We start from the raw sequence: 21,412 nt of genomic DNA, 5'->3' as shown, positions 1-21,412 counted from the left end.
TCGCAAGACGTGGCCTTCGTTTGCTCTCTCACCATAGCCTGGCCAGCCTGTGTCGTGGCATCTGGACAACCATGTCTGGAATAAACCACTGAAGCATAAAGTGGATTTTCTTTCTGTGTGTCGAATGGCCATTTAATAGCGATCGTGAAACAGGATTTTCTGCCAACCTTGAATATCATGCTGAGGTCAAGCAGGCTCTAAATATTCCTTCTCCAGCCATTCCAGTACGAGGCTGCTTTGGTGTAAACAACCCCCGAAGGTGAGAACTGGCTCTTGGAGCAGTTCCTCCCCCCCCGCCCCCCCCATCCATCGCTGAGTGCTGCTGTTTCTCACAGTTCCAGATTAATGACAAGAATCCTGACACTGCTGCTGGGGAGCTTCATTACTGCAGGGACACTAAATGCTTAAGACAGGAACCTATCACCCCCCGCTCGCTAATTGTGAATATGCCAGCTTATTTTCTCTCTCTTTAAGCCTGTAAAGACTTGGTATTTTCTGGTTTGTTAACATATGTACACGTACACACACACACACACACACACACACACACACACACACACACACACACACACACACACACACACACACACACACACACACACACACACACACACACACACACACACACACACACACACACACACACACACATCTGTAGGGAGAATGACTGTTTATACAGAAAGAGGTCAGCAGTGTGGTGACCCGGATGGAATCTCAGGGAAAATAAAGTACCTGGCGGCCTGTGTCAGGGCAGCAGGTCACTAATTGAGTGCAAACCTTTTTTTTTTTAATGTTGTTTATCCCCCTACAGGGCATACAAAACCATTGAGGATGATGACTTGAAGTTTCCCCTTATATATGGAGAAGGCAAGAAGGTAGGCACGTGCCCTCCCCGGACTGAGAGAACAAGGCTGTGTCTCCACGGAGCCCGTGGTGATCTGTGTGTTCCACTCAGCAGCTCATGATTTTATAGCCTTGACAGCTTGAAAGAATATCACCTCCATCCTCCTTCAGGCCTCCTGTCTTGAGGGCCCAAAGGAGTGGCAGGGTTGGGGGACGGGGGTGGTGAGCATGAGGAGCTAAAGTCAATTTTGTGAAAATCACATCCCCCTTCTCAATCCATTTGAATAACTTTTCACAGTGTTTAAACACGACCACTTGCACATACATCATCTCCTTGGGTATCTGACAACAAGCCACGAGGCAGGCAGAGCTGGCTGTCTTCTGTCCATTTGGTAGATGAGGCAGCTGGGACTCCGAGGTTCAAACTGCTCAGGCAGTCACGCAGCTGGTGAGGGGTGGTACCAGATGTGGAGCCATGGCCCTCCACTTCCTTCTGGTGCCCTCACATCCCACCACGGAAGCTCAGGCTTTGCAAGGTGGCTTCTCCACTTGCCCCATGGAAAGGGGATCCAAAGTTTCACCCTGATTAAACTGTAGGATCACATGGACCAGATCGCAGGCGGAGATAGCAAAGACCATCCATCAGCAGCTCCCAGGGCCTCAGTCAGAATGAAACATTGTTGAGCTGAAGGAAGGCTGTTGATCTTAAAGTGGTCTCTGAGCAGAGACTGGAGAGGGTTGCAGTCCTGGAGCAGAGATGAGGAAGCTTTGAAGCCATTTCCCAGGAAGAACAAACACCTTCTGAATCATTGCATTCTTCCTCCAAACACGAATACATTTCAACTAGGCGCTGAGAGTTCCAATTAGAAGTGAAAAATGTGGTCACATTGAAAAGAATCTTCAACTGAAATTTTTTTCAGCATTTGATAGCTTTTATCAGGATGAAGTGACTCATAAGAAAACCAAAGGAGGCCTTCATGGGCAGAACTTGAGTGTATGTGTGGGCGTGTGCATGCCTGCGTGTGTGTGTGTGTGTGAAAGAGAACACACAGGATTAGGTTTTGGGCTCAGTGTAGCCCAGCCGTGATTTCACTGGAAGGAGACATTTCATGGAGGGAAATGAAACACAACTATTTGATCAATAAATGCACCATTTTTCACACTAACTTGCCCCATCCCTGGCTGAGAATCATGACAGGGTAGAGCTCTACTTCTGGTAGGGTTCCGTGTGTCTTTCTGTCGAGTGGGCGCCATCAATGCACATCACTCAGCCCAGTGATCCACGCCTGCAGCTGCAGTTCTTTGCGGCGCTGAAATTCTCAGTATTACCCTGCTGCTACCCAGTGAGTCCCAGTAAGCTCAGGACCACATCCTGTTGCCTTTGTATCCTTAGTACCTGTCCAGCCTGGTACCTGACACATGGCAGGCCGTCAGTAAATGCATGAGTATTTAATAAGCTATTCAGTTATGTTCAGTATACTCTCCTTGGTACAACAGGAAAATGGATAAATGTGTTCTTCAAAGATGACCAGCAAAAAGATTGAAAAGAGCAAGGGTTTTCCCAGTTTAGCAAAGTTCAGTTCACCAGGACATCATGTTCCTCCAGCATTTCAGTTAATTAGGGCTTGACAGTTCTGTGATATGTAGCTGACAAGTTCAGTCATTGTACCTGTTGACCTACTGAAAAGCCACTGTGGCGTCAGTGTGCTCCAGGCATGCCCTGTACCAAAGTAGCACGCCTCCTCTGTCCCGGGAGTCCGTGATCTCTGGAGAAAGCTTTACAACACATCAGTTCTGTCTTGATGCTTTACAGGCGTTTTCTCCTTCCTCTCTGCACACGCCTCCCCAGAAGTTTCAGAATACTTTCACTGCTGTTACTTTTCATTTGATTTCTGCCAATGCTTTGAAGGACTTGTGTGGGACACGTAAACAAGTTCAGTAACTAGCAGAAATATCAGATTTCTTTGGACTAAAACATCCAACCAGGGAAGGTGCCACAGCAGGAAGGAGAGCAGAAGGACTACAAGGGACTCAGAATGTCCACGTTTAGAGCTGAACGCGTCTCAGCTAGAAAGGAGTTGAGCCAGGCCCCCAGCAGAGCAGCGCCATACCAGAGGTCCCCAGGTTCACATTCCTGTGTCTGCATTTCACCCCCTTTGATTCTTGCCTTTGAAATATGTGTTACGGTTTCATTTCCACTTGACGGTAAACCTGCCCACCTTCTGATGTGGAACCAGCTCCAAAATCCGCAGCTTTTTGGGGGAAGTAGGATGAAGATATACGGTAATGTGCTAGATTCATGCCTTAGCATTTATAAGTTATTCTTATTACCCAAGCATTAGAGTGAGGATTCAAGTTCAGGTCTTTGAACCATGACACTACACCAGGTATAGTGTTGCTGACCCAAGTGTTAGAGCAGTGGGCTTCAGTCCACCCAGAATGAGTTTCACTCCATTCCTCTGTGTTTACCTGTCTTGATGCTGGATATCTTTCTGCACAAAAATGTAGTGCCCCCCGCTCCAGGGAAACTTCTTAATAGAATTTTTACCTCCCCTGAACTCATATAACCCATTGCTCATGTGTCTTTCAGCACTCAGCCATATTCCCTATGTTGTTAATTAGACATGTACCTCTTAGCCTCCCTTACCAAGTTCCTTTGTAGGAGAGACCAGGCCTTAGATATTTGTCCCCCACAGGTGTCTGCACATGGTAGGCACTCAATAAATGTCTGGGTAAATCAAATCTGTGGCCTCCCAGGAGACCATTAGGCTGACAGTGTAGGCATTAGTTTAATCATATTGCTTCCTTAAAGCATTGGGACAACCATGTAGAGAAAGCTACAGATGGTGTGGTCTCAGCTATAAGGTGTCTGTGTATTTACAGCAAAGTGACATCATGTTCCTTTCCACCCAGATGGAATTTATGAAGATGTTAGCAGGACAGGTTATAGAGTTGCTAATGGTTTATTTTCTCCAGCCATAAAGTGTAATATATGAGCTTTCGGTGGGCAGGATCTGCCTCTGACGTTTTTACATCTTTTATCACAGAACTAGAGACGTAGTAGCAGGTGTTCAGTAAACACGTGAAGGATGGATGTATAGCAGATGGGGGGGTGGATGGCTGGATGGGGGGATGGGCAGATGGTTGGATTTAGTTTGCATTGATTTCAGTAGCTGTAGACATCACAGATGTGTTTAGTTTATTGGACACCCTTCTCTCTAGTCTCTGCAAAAGAAATCTGAAATGCGATGGCAGCAGTCCATTAAGATTAAGATACTTGCTAGAAAAGCCGCTCCTCAAGTATGCCAGTGACCTTGGTGGGCCCTTCCTTGGAAACAAGTACCCACAGAAGTTAGCAGCCAGGGGCACGGAGAGGGGCAGGAAGAACCGGAAAACGACTGCTTCTCTCTTAGCCCGTGACAGCTATACTGTGGTGAGAATACTTTCTGTGTGTGTGTGAGTGTTTCTGATGACCCTCTGCTTATACTCCTAGGCCCGAGTAATGGCGACTATTGGAGTGACCAGGGGACTTGGGGACCATGACCTGAAGGTGCATGACTCCAACATCTACATAAAACCATTCCTGTCTTCAGCTCCAGAGGTACCGCATGAGGTTTTTGTTTCTCTTTGGTACAAGAGCATGTTTTCTACATTATTCTTCCCATGACTCACACCCCATATCCAGACAGTAGCCAGCTTGTGTCACATGTACTTCTTCAGTGTCTCTCATGTCTGTTTCTTTTCCCCACTCCATTCTCACTTTGACTGTGCTGGTTCCTCCCTCATGGCCTCCTGCCCAGATGGCTGCACAGCCCCTAGTGGCATTCCTTGCCTTCTCAATCCAGCCCACATATTGCCATCAGGCCAATTTTCCTAAACAACTACTCTGACACCTGTTTGTTCAGAAACCTTCAACAACACCCCAAGGCTCAGAGACTAAAGCGCAGACTCCTTCACTTGGCATTCAAGGCTTGTTATAATTTGGTCTAACTTTAAAAAAAAAAAAAAAATCTGATCTTTGTTCCCCTACACCAGCCAGAATGAACTTGCTATTTTTTGTATGTGACCTTCAGTTTCCCATATTTGCTCAAACCATGCTTTCTGCCTCATATGCCCTTCCTCCCCGTCTCCAAATATCTGAATTCTTTTTTCTCTAGAGTTTAACTTAAATGCTCCTCCTGCTTTCCCCTCCCCCAACCAGAAGTCATGTCTCCTACTCCAGATACACGCAGAGCAGCTGCCTCTTACAGCGTTCTCACTTTCTGCCTTGAAGCATGGTGGTTCGTGTATATACTTTGTCCCCTCTTAGATTTTTTTTTTTTTTGCGGTACGCGGGCCTCTCACTGTTGTGGCCTCTCCCGTTGCGGAGCACAGGCTCCGGACGCGCAGGCTCAGCGGCCATGGCTCACGGGCCCAGCCGCTCTACGGCATGTGGGATCTTCCCGGACCGGGGCACGAACCCGTGTCCCCTGCATTGGCAGGCGGACTCTCAACCACTGCGCCACCAGGGAAGCCCCCCTCTTAGATTTTTAATTGCCTAGAAAGCTGATGTCATTCAGTTGATGTCTAGAGAAGTTAACTGAAAAACAAGTTGTCATATATTTGGTTTAAAAAATCATTTTTCGGGCCTCCCTGGTGGCGCAGTGGTTGAGAGTCCGCCTGCCGATGCAGGGGATACGGGTTCGTGCCCCGGTCTGGGAGGATCCCATATGCCGCGGAGCGGCTGGGCCCGTGAGCCGTGGCCGCTGGGCCTGTGCGTCCGGAGCCTGTGCTCCGCAGGGGGAGAGGCCACAGCAGTGAGAGGCCCGCGTACAGCAAAAAAAAAAAAAATAAATAAAAAAAAAAATAAAAAATCATTTTTCTTATAATACAGGAAACAATGTCAAGTGCTATTTCAAGGTGTATCATTTATAAAAGATATTGCTTCTAAGTGATAGAAAACTCTAAGTAATAGTAGTTTAGGGGTATATTTTCTCACATATCAAGAAGGCTGGAATTTGGTGGCTGTTCATGTTGGTGCAGCACCTCCAATGTGCCAGCGGTGACACCTCTGCTGCTTTTTTTTCCTTCGTAGTTGCAAGATGGTGACAGAAGCCCCAAGCATAACATTTTCATGCAAGGCAGGAAGGAGGGGACGGCCTATCTGTCCCAGTAGACATTCACTTGCATCTCATTGGCCAAAACTGTGTCACATGACCGTCCCTAGCTGCAAAGGAGGTTGGGAGAGTGAGAGAAATGTTTGTAATTTGTACAGTAGAGGAGAGCCAGGGAGGGGTGAGTGGGGAACCAGCGGTATTTGCATACCATGTAATTAACTGTTGAAACGGTGCCTCGCACTGGAAATGCCCTGAATGTTTAGACATAGCTCCGTCTGCATGTTCTTCCCAAGGGTGGGTGCTGTGTTTGTAGCGAAGGCTCTTTTTGTTGGAGGAAACAGAAACCCACTCATGCTGACTCCAAAAAAGGAGGTGTTTATTTTAATAATGTCGGAAGAGATATTTATGGGGTCCACAAGAAGAACCCTTGTGGACCCCATAAATAAATAAAATAAAACCATTCCTGTCTTCAGGAATGGTTTTTTAACTAACAAAAAAAGCGAAGGTGGCTCTGGAATCCAGGCAGCCTTGAGACCAGCCATGCTCCATATGTCTCTGCCACCAGACAGCCAGGTTCTGACTCCCCCAATTGCACGTTCCCAGAGAGAAATCTCATTGGCCCAACTCACCTTTTCTACGAGGTCACAAGTGACTTCCCAGCCTATAGACTGTGTCCACTCCAGAGCCAGCAATGGGCACCATCGGGCACCCAGGCCTACCCCTTTGGCAGGGCTGTGAGCAGGGCTAGTTCCTTTAGAGTCCTTTATTGCTGAGGCTGACATCTAAAATAGATCTAGCCACAGGAGGTTAAGAGGTTAAGAGAGGGAAATCTCTAGTAAATAGCAGGCGTGAAAGATACGCACATTTCCTGATCTCACCCAGGATGTCAAGTGAGGTCAGCTTGGTGGAAATAATAATTACCATCTGCAGATGTCTCTCTTTCTGCCTTCATAGCAATTTTGCATGGTAAGAACCCTTATGATATAAAGTGTCCAAGGGTCCCTGGAAGTTGGTGGATCCCTGCTCCCTCTATTCTGGCCAACAGAAGGATCCCTGAATTACTGCTGAAACTCCTCCTGGCCAGAGAAAACCAATAAATACTGGGTTGGCCCAAAAATCCATTCAGATTTTTCTGTAACATCGTATGAAAAACCCGAACAAACTTTTTGGCCAAGCCTATACTATGGACATCTATATTTTCCCCCTTGGGAGGGAGGCATTGATCAGGCATATTAAATGGTACTGTCACCTTTCTGGTTTCCAAAAAACACAGGTAAAGTGTGACTATATGGGGTGTGAGGGCTTCTCAGGAAACACTAATAACCATTTTGCTCCTTAAAGGAGAGTGAAAACCTTCTCACCCTCCCCACCCCCATACACACATACACACACACACACACACACACATTTTCTATATAAGGTGAGAAGTTTGGTTTGGTTTTCAGAAGAATGATCTCTATGCAGTTAGGTTATAGATCTTCCAATCACTGTGCTCCTGTGGATCCCAAGAAGAGACTGTAGGTTTAAAACTTGGGCAAGCATGGGAGAGTCCCCGAGGACTGATGAAAAATCCCAGTTGGTTGATCAGAAACTTCATGTCACCTGTCTGGAAGTCTGGGCCAGACAATATACTTTTTTTCTTTCTTTTTTCTTTTCTTTTTTTTTTTTTTATGTGCAGCATCTCATTTAATCCTCACAATTCTGTGAGGTGTGTATGGTTTTTATACCCATTTTACAGACCAGGAAATTGAGATCCAAGGAAGTAAATTAACTCCCCCATGGTTGTATAGTTATTAACTAACAAGATGATCCTTGTACTCAGTTTGTCCAATTCGATCAGGCTCTGTGGGAGAGGGAAGCTGAGTTCAAGGAAATCTTTTTGGATAGTGTTGAAGGGACCCATTGAGTACTGTTTCAAGGGGCTCTGAAGAGAGTACCTCTGTCTTGGGACCTTAGTGGCCAGAGTTCCTCAGAGAAATACGGCCGGCCTCAGACTGCAGTTGTAGAAAATGATGGTGTGGTAGAAAAAGTAATTGGGAAAGACAGGACTGGCCTTCTGTGTGTGCCACCCTAGGCCAGACAGAATTGTGCAAAATGAGATTGTGTACCTATAATTTAGCTTAATGGGTATGTAGTGTAAATCTCAAGATTCTTCTGCACGAGATTAAAGTTGTTGTACATTTTAAATGCTTCCAGATGGAGAGGCCTTAGCCAGAGCCAGGAAAGGGGGAGGAAGCTTCAAGGGAAGAGCGGGGAGCAGCTTGAATCAGCTCCGATGCAGGAGTGCAGAAGAAAAGATGGGTACAGGGGAACCCCACATCCCCAGTCTTGGGGCAGAAACTCCTTTTCCCTGGGTGGCAGTGATAAAGTCAGACCCTGGAGAAACAGCAAAGGGGCTTCTGTTGGGAGCCCACAAAGCTGGGTAAATTTATTTAAACCATCTAATAAGGAATAACTGGCTCCCTTGCTGCCTTTATTCCCCCACCTGCACCCCAAGCCTACCCTGGCTTTCTAACCGTGACTTCCTAAGAACATTCCCCTGCTACGCTTCATCTTTGCCAAGCATGGATCTTTATTTCACATTTGGGTTCTAAATTTCAAACTCAGCTCAGGCTGGTAGTTTTAACAGTCGCAAGGAAGTGGGGTATGTGGGGGGTGGAATGTGATTTAGTTCTAAGAAAAAAGGCTCAAAAATCTTCTTGGAAATCAGCATTGTTCCCATTCATCATTGTAGCTCCTAATTTGACTTGATGAGTTAAATAAAAATAAATCAAAACCATGTGGATCAAATTTACGTAAAAAATGCACAGGGGTTTAAAAATTAGAGAAGCGTTTCTAGCCAAACACATTTTTGGTTTCGCTGAACACAAGGCACTGGAAAAATCCCGAGTTTGCCAAACCCAAAGAGCGGCCGCCAGGTTTGCTGAGCCTCCCACATATCTCCCCAGGTTGAAGGTAGGGAATCTCTGGCCGAGAACTGAATTCCACAGGAGGCCCCCATCAACCCAGCGCGGGTCTGTCCGCCAAGCGTAGGAAGCGTTTTGACCCTCCCCTGGTCCACGGCATCATTCCCCCGGGTAACTGGAGCCTGTGCTCCGTAAGGGAAGCACCCCCATCAGGTCTCCCATCCTCTCGCTCAGTGAAGCTCATCACTGTTCACCATTTGTGTATCACCCTAGAGTTCACGTGGAGAAGGAGAGGATTTGTGGATTCAGAGTCACCCTGCACCTTCTTTCCCAGCAGTTCTCCACCCCGTCCAGCACACACCTCATGACCTATTCCTCAGCGCGGCCCAGGCCTGCAGCCTAAACCTACAGATGTTCTCTACTCCGCACCCATTTCTGGCCTGTGACAGGCCCTCCCTAGAGCTAGGATTCCTCTTGATGTCTTTCTCGTTTTCTGGCCTCTACTCCAAGACTGTGCTGTTGAGTTTAGGCCCCTTTCGGGCTCTTGGAAGAATGAGGTCTTTTTCTGTCTGGGGGCCGGTTTGCAAAGCCAACCCCATCAACTCAGCAGTCCCCCCGCCTCCCGCCCCCGCCACACTGAACCACAAGGGAGCCTGATTTTCTCTTGGCTTCATTTTTCCTCTCCTTGGTGTTCAGGATTCCTGTCAGCTGTTTTCTGTGACTCCAGCTCACTCATTTAGGTCATTCTTGGTTCTCTTCATCTAGATTTTATTTTTTTCTTTCATCTGAAACAGGCTGCTCTAAAAGAAGGAAGACCTTAGGCTCCAGTATCTGAACTCCCCCCCTAGCACCGGCATTACCTGTGACCTCTACAGGTTCTTTCAGCCTGCTTTCCCCTTCCTGCAGGTGGGGTGGAAATACCTAGATTGACAAGGTGCTGGGAAAAACAAATGAGAACATCTATGGAATTGTGTGGCACAAGGTCTGGTACATGGTCAGAGATGGTCAGTAAACATTAGTCTTCCTTATCCACTGGCTTCTGCCTTTGCACTGCCTTTGCACTTACAGGGGATTCCCAGTATTCACTTTCAGGTGAAGAGAAGAATGACTATTTTGTTTGAGACTCCTGTGTTGTCTCCCATGAAAACATGAACAATATTTAAGATCTCACATTGACTTCTGAACATTTACGGTCTTCTGATTCTCAGTAGCTTTTCATGCCCCAAGCCAAAATCCCGTTTTGGGAACGAACATGTTTGATTGTATTGTGTACTTTCTGCAGTCTGGCCAATTCATAAAAAAACAATATTGGTGCACAGTGATATGGGGAGATGGATGGGGTTACTTTAAGTGAAACGAAATAGGACTGTGTATATAAAAAGTTGATCATAAGTAGGTAAAAAAGTTATGTGCATATGTATACACATATACACATATATAAAAATATAGGTCTTGAGAAGGAAATTTCCTCAAATGTTACAGTAATTATCTTTGGGTGGTAGAGGAGGAATTAAAAAATTCCCTAGACCCGTCAAAAATACCTTAGGAGGCAGTGTGATATTGTGGTTAGAAACTCAGACCTGGTAATCAGTCATGGGCTCAAGCTCTATCTCTTTACTTACTAGCTGGGTGATCTTGAGAAAGTTACTTTACCTAAATCTCAGTGTCCTCCTCAGTAAGAAGAGGACAATGGGGTTGTTATACCCAGGAACGCAAGGAACAAGTTAAATGACATATAAAAAGTACTTAAAACAGAATCTGGCATAATAAACATTAGATCGTTTATTCCATCAAGACCACAAAATCTCACTGGCTGTTTACACAGAGAGTAAACATGAGTCCAATAGTGTTTATCGAGGAGCACACTGGGGAACATGTCCTCAAGGAATTAGAATTTTTGGCCACTTGGAAGGCCAAAGATTAATCAGCCATAAACCCTGTGAGTCCTGCTTCCTAAGGGACTAGGGGAATTCAGAGAAGGAAGAGAGCACCATCTATTCTGAAGAAGAAGGACAAGGTAAGTAGGACAAGAGAAGGAAGGAAGCAGTAATGAGTCTGGTGTGAAGTGAAACTTGCCTTACAGAATCAGTTTGGAAGATTAGCTTGAAGGGCTATTAGCTATAATCAAGCGAATTATCATGCGGGGCCTAGAACTGGACCCGGGGCAGCAGATCAGGTCTTCAGCAAGGGGATCAGCATGATAAGTGAATGTGGCGGTGGAAGTCTTAGCTTGTTAACAGCACGTGGAATGGGGGTGCAGAGGTAGGGAGATGCAGGCGGGGAGGCCACCGTAGAAGTGAAACCATGTGGCAGTGAGGCTCTGAGCTGGGGCAGGGACCAGGAAAGCCAAAAGGAGGCGCATGGGAGAGGCATTTCACAAAACAACATAACAAGGACTGAGGACACACTTGATTTTTAGAGGATGAAGCAGGGTGAAATTTTTCAAAAAATTAAACTTTGCTTTCTAACCTATGAGAAAGGAAGAAGGTTGCTTGTTGGGGTCTGAGGAGGAAAAATAATTTTATCCTTTTTCCCTCTGAGTTTTCTGAACCAATTTAAAAAACAGACACAGGAGTCTGGGATGAAAATAACTTTATAGCGAGGATAAAGTTAGACTGGAAACCGCGGTTTGGATCTAAGACCAAAGTGGACTTTTTATTCCTCATCTCCAGCCCTCAAATGAAACTTGCCTCCTGGACTGGCTCTCATCTCCCCACCCCACAAAGGGAGGTTTTCCTGGTATTTACCTGCTGGAAAACAGGAACAGAGGGACAGGTGCTGCTTATGGACAAGTAGGGACCAAGGAGAAAACTCCAGCGGGCTCGCTGTCCCATGTCCCTTCTCACCAATCCTATAGGGAGAGGGGCCCATCGCAATACAATGCCTTTGTGCCTTTGTTGACTACAAAACAACTTACAGGCTTAACAGGAGAATTTATTATTATCTTTCATACTTCTGCGGGTTGAATGGGCTCCGCTGGGTGCTTCTCACGTGGTCACAGTTGGATATCAGTTGGGGCTGGGGTCATCTGAAGGCTAGATGGATTGCAAGTCCAAAACGGCTCTCTCACATGGTTGGCAGTTGATGTGGGCTGTCAGCTGAGTGTTGAGTCGAGGCAGCTACACACAGCCTCTCCATGTGGTTTTGGCTTCTCATGGCATTACTGCAGCTGGCTTCTGAAACATCCCAAGAGGAGTGGTTCGAGAGACTGAGGCAGAAGCTACAAAGCTTTTTAAGGCCTAGCCTCAGGAATCCCAGAACATCACCTCTTCCACATTCTGGTGATTAAAGAAATCACTAAGGTGGGTCCATATTTGAGGAGAGGAGAACTAGAATCCACCCTTGATGGGGGAGGAGCAGCGTGCTTGTACAGGGAGGGAAGGAAGTGATGGTGGTCATTTTGGAGACCTTCTATGATCGCCTTCCTGTAGAAGTGTCCTCCCTGCTGTGAAGTCTTAAGTATTAGAGTAATCATCATCTATCTTTCCAGTGCAAACTAATAGAAGTTGATGCATTAGTTATTTACCTAGTTAATTAAGAAAGGAAACCTAGTCTGCAGTGTAGAGGCAGATTTACAATGATGCTAATTAACTAAATGTAAGTATCAGGGTCCTTCACTCAGACCAGCCTTCAATGAGTTCTGGTTATTCCTGGGAAATGTAGACAGTTCTCTGTGGTGAGGAGAGGCAAGGTTACAATCAGGAATCATTTCCTTGCAATCATTTCTCAAAAGAAAGGGACCTCATTTTCCATGGTTCCAGTAATCTGTTGCAATTTCTCTTCTCATTCCTAATAAACATTCACATTAGTATCTAAGTTTGTATTCATAATTATTTCTGTGTTCTTTTTCTTAAAGAGAGCTCCCCAGAAAGACAAATACTGTATCATCTCACTTATATGTGGAACCAAAAACAAAAAACAAAGCCCCCAATAAACAACAACAAAAAACCAAAACGCAAAGAGATCAGACTTGCAGCTACCAGAGGTGGGGACAAAGGGGAATTAGAGGAAGGTGCTCAAAAGGTAAGACTCCCAGTTATAAGATCAATAACTACTAGGGATGTAATGTACAGCATGATGACTGTAGTTTCCCATATATTGTAATGATGTACAATATATGGGAAAGTAGTTAAGAGAGTAAATCCTAAGAGTTCTCATCACAAAGAAAAAAACATTTTCCTTTTATTCTTCTGTTTTCTTTTTTTATTGCATCTATATGAGAAGATGGATGTTAGCTGAACCTACCGTGGTAATCATTTCACTATATATATATATATATATATATATATTTTTTTTTTTTTTTTTTTTTTTTTTTTTTTTTTTGCGGTACACAGGCCTCTCACTGTTGTGGCCTCTCCCACTGTGGAGCACAGGCTCCGGACGCGCAGGCCCAGCGGCCATGGCTCACGGGCCCAGCCACTCCGCGGCATGTGGGATCCTCCCGGACCAGGGCACAAACCCATGTACCCCGCATTGGCAGGCGGACTCTCAACCACTGCGCCACCAGGGAAGCCCCACAATATATAAATCAAACCGTCATGCTGTATGCCTGAAGTTTATACAGTGATGTATGTCAGTTATTTCTCAGTAAAGCTGGGGGAAAAAATGCTCCCCAAATTGTATAAACTTCGGGCCTTACAAACCCTGGATCCCCCTGTACAAAGGGAAAATGATGAGTTCTGTCTAAAGATACTTTGATAATTTACAGCAGTTGTATTTAGCACTCTTTTTTTTAACCAGTCTTATTGAGATATAATTGACATGACATTGTATAAATTTAAGAGGTACGGTGTTTTGATGTGTATACTTACATACAGTTGACCCTTGAACAACATGAGTTTGAACGGCACAGTCCACTTATATATGGATTTTTTCCCATATGTTATGGAAAAACCCAAATGAATTTTTTGGTCAACCCAATACTACAGTACTACACAGTCCGAGTTTGGTTGAACCGCAGATGTATAGGAACCACACATACAGAGGGCTGACTATATAAGTTACATGCAGAGTTTCGGCTGCGCAGAGGGTCAGCACCCCAACCCCCTAGTTGTTCGAGGATCGACTGTATCGCAAAATGATTATCACGGTAGTGTTAGCTAACACCCCTATCACATCACTAATCACCATTCCTTTTCTGTATAACTTGCAAGTATATAACCCAGTATGACATACAGATTATGTATATACATTATATATAGTGTGTATATATGTGTGTGTGTGTGTGTGTGTGTGTATAATATAGTATATACATATTATATTTAACTATAATCACCATGCTGTACTTTGGATTCCCAGAACTTATTCATCTTATAACTGGAAGTTTGTGCCCTTTGACCATCATCTCTCCATTTCTCTCCCTACCCCCTCCCCCCTGAAAACCATCACTTTCCTTTATGTTCTATGAGTTCAGTTTTATGGGCAGTTTTCTGACTCCCTTCTCTAGTCCCACATGTCTGCAGCATCTCATACATCTGCTTCTCAGTTGGGTTGATGCCCCCTTGTGGGTATATGCTTCCCTCCCATCACCACCACCACTTTAAAAATGTCTGGGGGAAAAACAATCACATGTTAAGAGTGTATAGAACTGCTTTCTTTGATTCTGGTACCATCTGACCTTATACATCCAGGAGAGACTTCATGCCCTAGCCTGTCCATCTCCACCTCTAATTCTCCAGTCTAGCTGTAAAAAATCACTCGTGATATACCTGTGTGTCATCCGTATGGATGGTTCCCGTTAGGAACTGTCTTGAGATTTGCTAACCAGCTATTTGAATAAAACCACAATTTGAAATTTACTTGTACACACACCAGAAAAGTCCAGCTTTTGAAATTTGTGGTCACACAAGGGAAACCAACTTGTATACTGTGTCAAACATTCCTTCTCATTGGAGATTATTCCCCTCTGATCCTCTCCTCAACACTAATAATTTCACTTGAATGTTTCGAGTGAGTATCTTTCTCTTTTTTTGCATTAATCTATTGTATTACCTCATATGAATAGTTTGAGGCATTTGTTAAAGAATGCAAACCCCTGGAATCCACTTCCTGAAAATCTGAATCACTAGGTGTAGGGTGGGGTCCTAGAAATTTTCACATTTTTTAGACACTTCTGCAGCAGGTGATCCAAAGACCACCCTTTGAATAACACTGTCATAAGCTGTTCTTCACTGTGTTTCAGGAACTTTAGTTTAATAATCCTAAAGTCATCCATGCTCTAGTCCTAGATGGCGTGATTCATTCTCACCATGCCTATGGCTCCGTTCTAGGCTGGTAGGTTAGGGCTACTACACACCTCACTCTCTGCTTGATCATAGGTCTGCCGAAACCTGGGCTGCTTGCAAGCAGTGGGGTTAACTTTGCCACATGACAGGTATCCCATAGCTTACCAGGGCTGACTGGGTCTCCTCTTCTAAGGCAAGATACACGGTAACTTGCTCTCCTGCTCACTGGAGATCCCTAAAGTGCTGCCATTGTGAAACGAGTCCTGTGAAGTAGTAACACAGTGTGGTTGTTCTGTTTAGTCCCAATGGCCAGAAGTAGCAGCTACAAGAGTAAGGAACAGTAGTCATTTAGTTATTTACACGCCGGGAGACCAGATAACTTACCCTCTCAACCGGGACATTTTTGAGAGTCAGTGGGGACACTGTTAATAATTATGCTGGGAAAGCAGCAGAAACCCAAACTATCTCAGGCAAACAGGGATGGACGGTCACTCTGTATCTGCCTCCCCCGCCTCCTAAATGGATCTGACATGACTCAGTCCGTCTACACGGCACCCACGTACTTTCACTCGCAGGCTGGGATTTCCTCTGACCCTGATCTCTGCAAACCGGCATTTTAATGAACACAAATGTAATCCTCAAATGACTAACAAGCTGGATTCAAGTCCATGTGTTCACTGATCCATTCAGTGAGGCTTGGATTCTGTGGTGAACGAGCCATTGGAATCCCAGAGAAAGGAGCAGATGATAGGAGTGCCCCCGTCTGTAAAGGAAAGTCCTTCCTCTGTAGCTCACCTCCCAAAGTTGTCAAGTTCTGGCCTCACGTGGAGAAAATGAAAGCCTTACGCTATCGCGGCCAGGTACTGGGTACAACTTTAGACTCTCTCTATGTTACCTAATATCTTAGCTGGTTTAAAAACTTTTTCAGTTATTAAATGGTATCCACCCTCAAAAGGCAAATGTTTATTTTGTCTGTAGACTCCAAAACAAGAGAAAAACACCAAACCTCAAGAATATCTGTGGTGCATTTCACATAGAAAATTATACCCACAGCCAAAACAACCAGCTCCTTTTTGGGGTAGGAGGAACAGCCAACCTATCTGTCATATTTAAATGTCCCTTGATTCATTTGCAGTCAGACGCTCTGAGGTCATGTGGTCAGTCCCATCCAGGTCGAACTCATCCTGTGATGAAAGAGGCGGGGAATGGTAGAGCCATAATTATCCCCAGTGGCCGCATCATCCTAAACTTTCATTTCACAAAGGGAGACGCTGAAGATTTGAGAAACCTCATCCCTTACCACTCCCCAGTGGAGATCCAGTACTGTAGCCAAGCCAGACTACGCAAAGCCACCCTAGCACACCAGCCCTCTCTCTCACCCCCAGGCGTTGGCCCCTGCAGTTCCCTCTCCGTGTAAGGTACGTGATGCCCAAAGTCCTCCTCCGTGATGCTCCCCATCTGGTAAATCAGTACTTCCTCATTTCATATTCCTGGCAGGTTGTCAAGAGATTTTAAAATGTGAATGAACAAAGTGGTTTTGCCTAACTACTAAGGGGCAGAGGTGGGTCTCAAACCCAAGTCTTCTGCCACTAAATTCAGTGTGTATTTCATGACATCATCTAGTGTAGATAGAATCACAACAGAGAATTCGGGGGCAGTCTTGGTGGCCTGCCAACATGCCAGTATTGAAATAATCCACTGTGACGAAATATTCTGGAGTTTTATTTTCTTCTGGTACAAGTGCTATGTTCAACATTCTGCAGGTTGACCTTTTGGGTTGGTTGGCCACGGAGGGTGGAGAGGAAAAGAGTTTGTACTCTTCTTATTTTCCACCACCTATTGGCAGCCTTTACCTTGGGGACCACCTGACTTTTCTGCCAAAACATGGTTGAGAGTCCCAATCACTGTCAATTTTAAGTGAGACTTTAGGAAATGAACACCAGGTCCTTTGAGCTCACCCTTAACTCATCTCCTTTCACCACCTAGCTTACTTTCAGGTGTATTGCCCTGAGATTAGAGCCGTAAAAAAATAACATGCTGTGCATTAGAATTTGTAGTTCTCTTCCACATTATCTCATTTGATCTTTGTAACAGCTTTGTGAGAAAGGTAGAGTGAGTGTTATTTATTTTTCTTGTCTTTTTTTTTTCCCCATTTTTTAAACAATGATTTCAGGGATGAGAAAATTGAGAGCTAAAGAAATAAAGGACTCGTCTCCAGTCCCAAGGCTGGTTAGAAGCAGAGACCTGAAGTGAGGGCTCCTACTAACCCAGGCAGGGAGGGTCCTGCTTCTGCACACAGCCGGGCCTGAGCTGCTGGCGCACCTCGTCCTACCTCAAGTACTTAAACGGGGAAAAGGGTTTGGAGGACAGGACGTGCTGAGCTGATAAAGATGTGAGAGCCGTGAGGACGTCCTAGAGGAGCAGCCAAGACTTGGCAAATGGAAGAACTGATGGATTCTTTTAAACAGTGGCTTCAGGAAGCAGCGTCAGCTTACAGCAGCATGAGCTCTCACGGGCCACTGAAATTTCCTCGGTAACAGAGCAAAAGGGCGAACAGATATTAGACAGGCACTGAAACAGCAGCCAGCTGAGCACTGAGTGGAGGCACCGCATTAAAGAGTTGTTTGTCCCCACTCCCCCGTAAAGCAGGGGCGCGGTGACAATGGTAAGGGTGACTCTGCTCTAGAGTTGGGGGGCAGCTGTGAGAGCCGTCAGCACCTGGCTGATTCAGAGCCATGCTAGCCACGACCCTTGGTGACCCCACACTTCCTCCTGCTTGCTGCCCCCCCCCACCCCAAACGCGGAGTGTTTTTTATTAGCAGTTCACCTGAGGATAGGGGACGAAAAGGAAAGTGTCTGCTACTCCTGTTAAATATCAGCGCATCACAGTTTGGTGACTGCCTGGGAGCGTCAGCGTCTACAAGCTAAAACAGTTGGGTCACCACGAGCTGAGGGAGTCTTCGGAATGGATCTCATATGAATCCTTTTTCTTTCTCTTTTCTTCCCATTTATTCTTTGTCTCAGCAAGTATGTCCTGAAGATCTAGTGGTATTTACTCTATGAAAGTTACAGCGAGGCCCACAGAAGAAGTGCAAAATGGGATCTCTGGCCTCCAGAGGTTGAGTCTGGGGGGAAGAGAAGGTGACCAGCTCTCAGGGTGTTCGCTGTAAGCAGGACAAGGGTAAATGTCCAGCAAGGGAAATGCTTCCCTTGGTGGTTTATTGTGTGGTTTCCAAGAGCTAGGCTCTGTGCTCTGCTGGGGTGGTGGGGTGGTGGAGGTGGGGCAGAAACAAATAGGACAACTCAGACCTCGCCTCAGGGGAGCTTACTGCCTAAGACCATGTTTTCAAGGTGAGGTTCCCCCATCACTTGCATTGGAATTACCCTTGTTTACATAGGCTGATGCCTGCGCTCAGATCTACACAATCAGAATCTTTAAAGGTGGGTCCCTGAATCTTAATAGCACCCCAGTGATTCTTAAACACATTAAAGTTTGAGAATAACTACTCATGCGGAAGGGACAGACAAGAGAACCCAGACTGGTACCAATACGTGAGTGCTGTGCTAGTGAACATGGAAGGGATTGTGTCTGCAGGGGACCGGGGCAAAGAAAGGGAAATCCTCAGGTCTTCCTCAGGGTTACTCTGGCAGCGGAGGGTGGCACTGTGTCCCCCTCAGCCTCTCTTCTTCACCACCAGTCTAACACTGTGTCCACATCCTCTTAATCCGGAGGAGTGGCAGGTCCCCAAAAGGAAGGAAAGGGAGGCACAGCAAGGGACCTGTGGAAAGTCACCTCACTGGTTCAGATCTCTGTTCACATGGTGTCTTCCCAGAGACACCCGCCTTAACCACATCTTCTAAAATGGCTCTCTTCTCACTCTCCTTACCTGCCTGACTTTTCTTCAAGCACCTGTCATCTTCTGGCATTGTAATTTATTTGTCTATTGCACCTAGTTTAGAAGTTGTGAGGACTTTGTCACTTTTGTCCACAGCTGTTGGCACATAGTAAGGGCTCAATAAACACGTCGTGAAGGGTCCAGGAGGGCAGACGGATCCACCCCGGCCTCATCTCTCCACGGCTCAAATTCTGTTGCTCTGAGAAACAGCAAGAGTCTCAGGATGCCCGTGGCCTTTCTTGGCAGATGCGTACGCGAGGAGCCACTAGGACCCTGCCCGTGTTCTCCAGACCCCCTTCCCACAAAGGCCTTTGCAGATCATATCTCTCCCCTCCCAGAGACTGTCTTCCTCATGTCTGAGTCCTGGGGAGCCACAGAGCCCGTTACTTTTGATGTGAAGCTTCCCGGAACATTAAGAAGCTATTTGAGGAATGGAACAGGGAGGTCTGGGGAGGCAAGTGTGGTCTGATTGAGGAGGCCCTGCAACAGCTTCGGGGAGGGAAGGTCGGGTCTCCAGAGCCCACTGGAATCCTTTGAAGCCCTAGCCGCTGGGGAGGATGAGCGTGCAGTTGGATGCCTTGCACGGCAGTCCGGCTTTTCCGAGAGCGTTTTCACAAAATGTTCTGCATCCCAGGTTAATGTATAAGACACGAGTTGTAAGTGGAAAGTTGGCAAAGTCCTTTGGAAACTGGCTAAAGGGCAGGAAACGAAGGGTAGCATTAAAAAAAAAAAAAAAAAAAAACCTAAAAGGATGTTAATTGGGGAGTGCCCCAGGGAATAGGGTTGAGACTAGCTGTTGATTAGTTACATAAAAATTGCTTGGAGAATGGTACTGAAAGAGATTTTCATGTTGGCTAAGGAAACTGCATTAGAGAGTTATGTGTGGAAATGTGAATAGTGGAATTAGGGAAGGATTCAACTTATTGATGGAAGTGAAGAGGAACGTCTTATAACATGTTGCTATTTATCAACCCACACCCGTTTTGTTGGCCAGATTTCCATTTGCATAAGACAGCTTCAGCTTAAAACAACTCAAGTCTCCACGTTTTGGGGGCCGCAGAAAGCACTTGAAGAGATTTCGGCACCCTACACACAGGGCAGGTCCTGAAACGAAACGGATGTTATTATCTTTGACCTTAGAAACCTCTCTTTTCAAAGGAGCTGCAGGGCAGGTGGCATCTCCTAGTTCGCTAGAAGCATAAGGTGCTACAAGCACCTGACATCCACATCTCCCTACCTCCCTTTATAAGAAACATTTTCTATCCTGTGGAGCTCAAAGTATCACAGAAATTTATTGTAGATCTACCCCAATAAGAAGCGAGCAGTCTTTCGTAAGCAAAGTTATTGCACACTGGAAGTAACAACACAGTGACACAGGACTTGAAATTAGGAGCCCAGGGGTGACATTTGCTATCCTCACTATAGCCTCCCCTAGGGGGTAGTCTACACAGGCATCACAGAGGCCACTGAGCCCTTGGATTCCTTGTTACAGACCAGTAGGACTCCTCCGGGGCCTCAGTAATCAAAGTGTGGTCCAGGGACCAGCAGCATCACGTGGGAGCAAGTTAGAAATGCAGGCTCCCAGGGCTTCCCTGATGGCAAAGTGGTTGAGAGTCCGCCTGCCGATGCAGGGGCCATGGGTTTGTGCCCCGGTCCGGGAAGATCCCACATGCCGTGGAGCGGCTGGGCCCGTGAGCCATGGCCGCTGAGCCTGCGCGTCCAGAGCCTGTGCTCCGCAACGGGAGAGGCTACAACAGTGAGAGGCCCGCGTACTGCAAAAAAAAAAAAAAAAACAACAGAAATGCAGGCTCTCAGGCCCCACTCCAGAAGTGAATTGGAATCTCCATTTTAGTAGGGTCCCGGGCTGATTCCTGTGCACATCAGCATTTCAGAAGCACTGCTCTAAGACACCCAGGGACCACAGAAGGTAAAGCAGAGGGGATCCGGTTGCCGCTAGAGTAAAAATCGAACCACATGAGTTCAGCAGCCTGAAGACAAAATTCTGGCATTTGGGACTTTCCAGTCTGTTGTAAACTTAAGATTCCCCCCTCCTGTTTTCTTTCATTTGGTCTCATAGGGCACAGTGCCTTCTCTAGAATGTAAACTTCCCCTGCCTTTTGAGAGGAAGATGTTAAAAGCCGGTCCAGTCTTCCCCCGAGGGCTCTTCTCCTGAGTGCAGTCCATGTGCTGCGCCATTAGCTAATTGTTGCCGTCTTGTTCACCGGCCACAAAGGCTGTTTTTCATTTGAGCTCATTTTCCGAAAACCCTGTGGGCAAGTGTGGGGTATTTTGTTGTTTTCTGCTGCTGGGTGTGGGCTGTTCGTCCATAGGACCAGCCCTGTGGCAGGCAGGGCGTCACTGGTCTGGGCAGACCTTCCTAAAACATAGGAGGCTTGGCTTTTGAAGATGTGGATGTGGACGTTCTGCAGGCCTCTTAGAATTGTATT

The 21,412-nt window shown here is 46.1% G+C and overlaps 2 protein-coding genes across 2 annotated transcripts in view; one reads left to right on the top strand and one right to left on the bottom strand.

Annotated features, from left to right (window-relative positions):
• The window catches only part of PPM1H (protein phosphatase, Mg2+/Mn2+ dependent 1H), a 277,205-nt gene that overhangs the window by 224,225 nt on the left and 31,568 nt on the right, over positions 1-21,412 (top strand). Inside the window, exons 7-8 of the mRNA XM_082634561.1 lie at positions 812-875; positions 4,337-4,444. Of these exons, the coding sequence (XP_082490687.1) occupies positions 812-875; positions 4,337-4,444 (172 nt within the window). The remainder of the gene's footprint in view (positions 1-811; positions 876-4,336; positions 4,445-21,412) is intronic.
• LOC309811618 (uncharacterized protein) overlaps positions 18,394-21,412 on the bottom strand; it is a 60,444-nt gene continuing 57,425 nt past the window's right edge. The window contains exon 3 of the mRNA XM_082634564.1: positions 18,394-20,069. Coding sequence (XP_082490690.1) covers positions 19,988-20,069 — 82 coding nt within the window. The 3' untranslated portion in view covers positions 18,394-19,987. The remainder of the gene's footprint in view (positions 20,070-21,412) is intronic.

The sequence above is a fragment of the Mesoplodon mirus genome (assembly GCF_964341445.2).
Source record: "Mesoplodon mirus genome assembly, chromosome: 11".
In the NCBI taxonomy this organism is placed as follows: Eukaryota; Metazoa; Chordata; class Mammalia; order Artiodactyla; family Ziphiidae; genus Mesoplodon; species Mesoplodon mirus.
The sequence above is the reverse complement of the archived record's forward strand: the minus strand, read 5'-3'. Positions and strand labels throughout refer to the sequence as shown.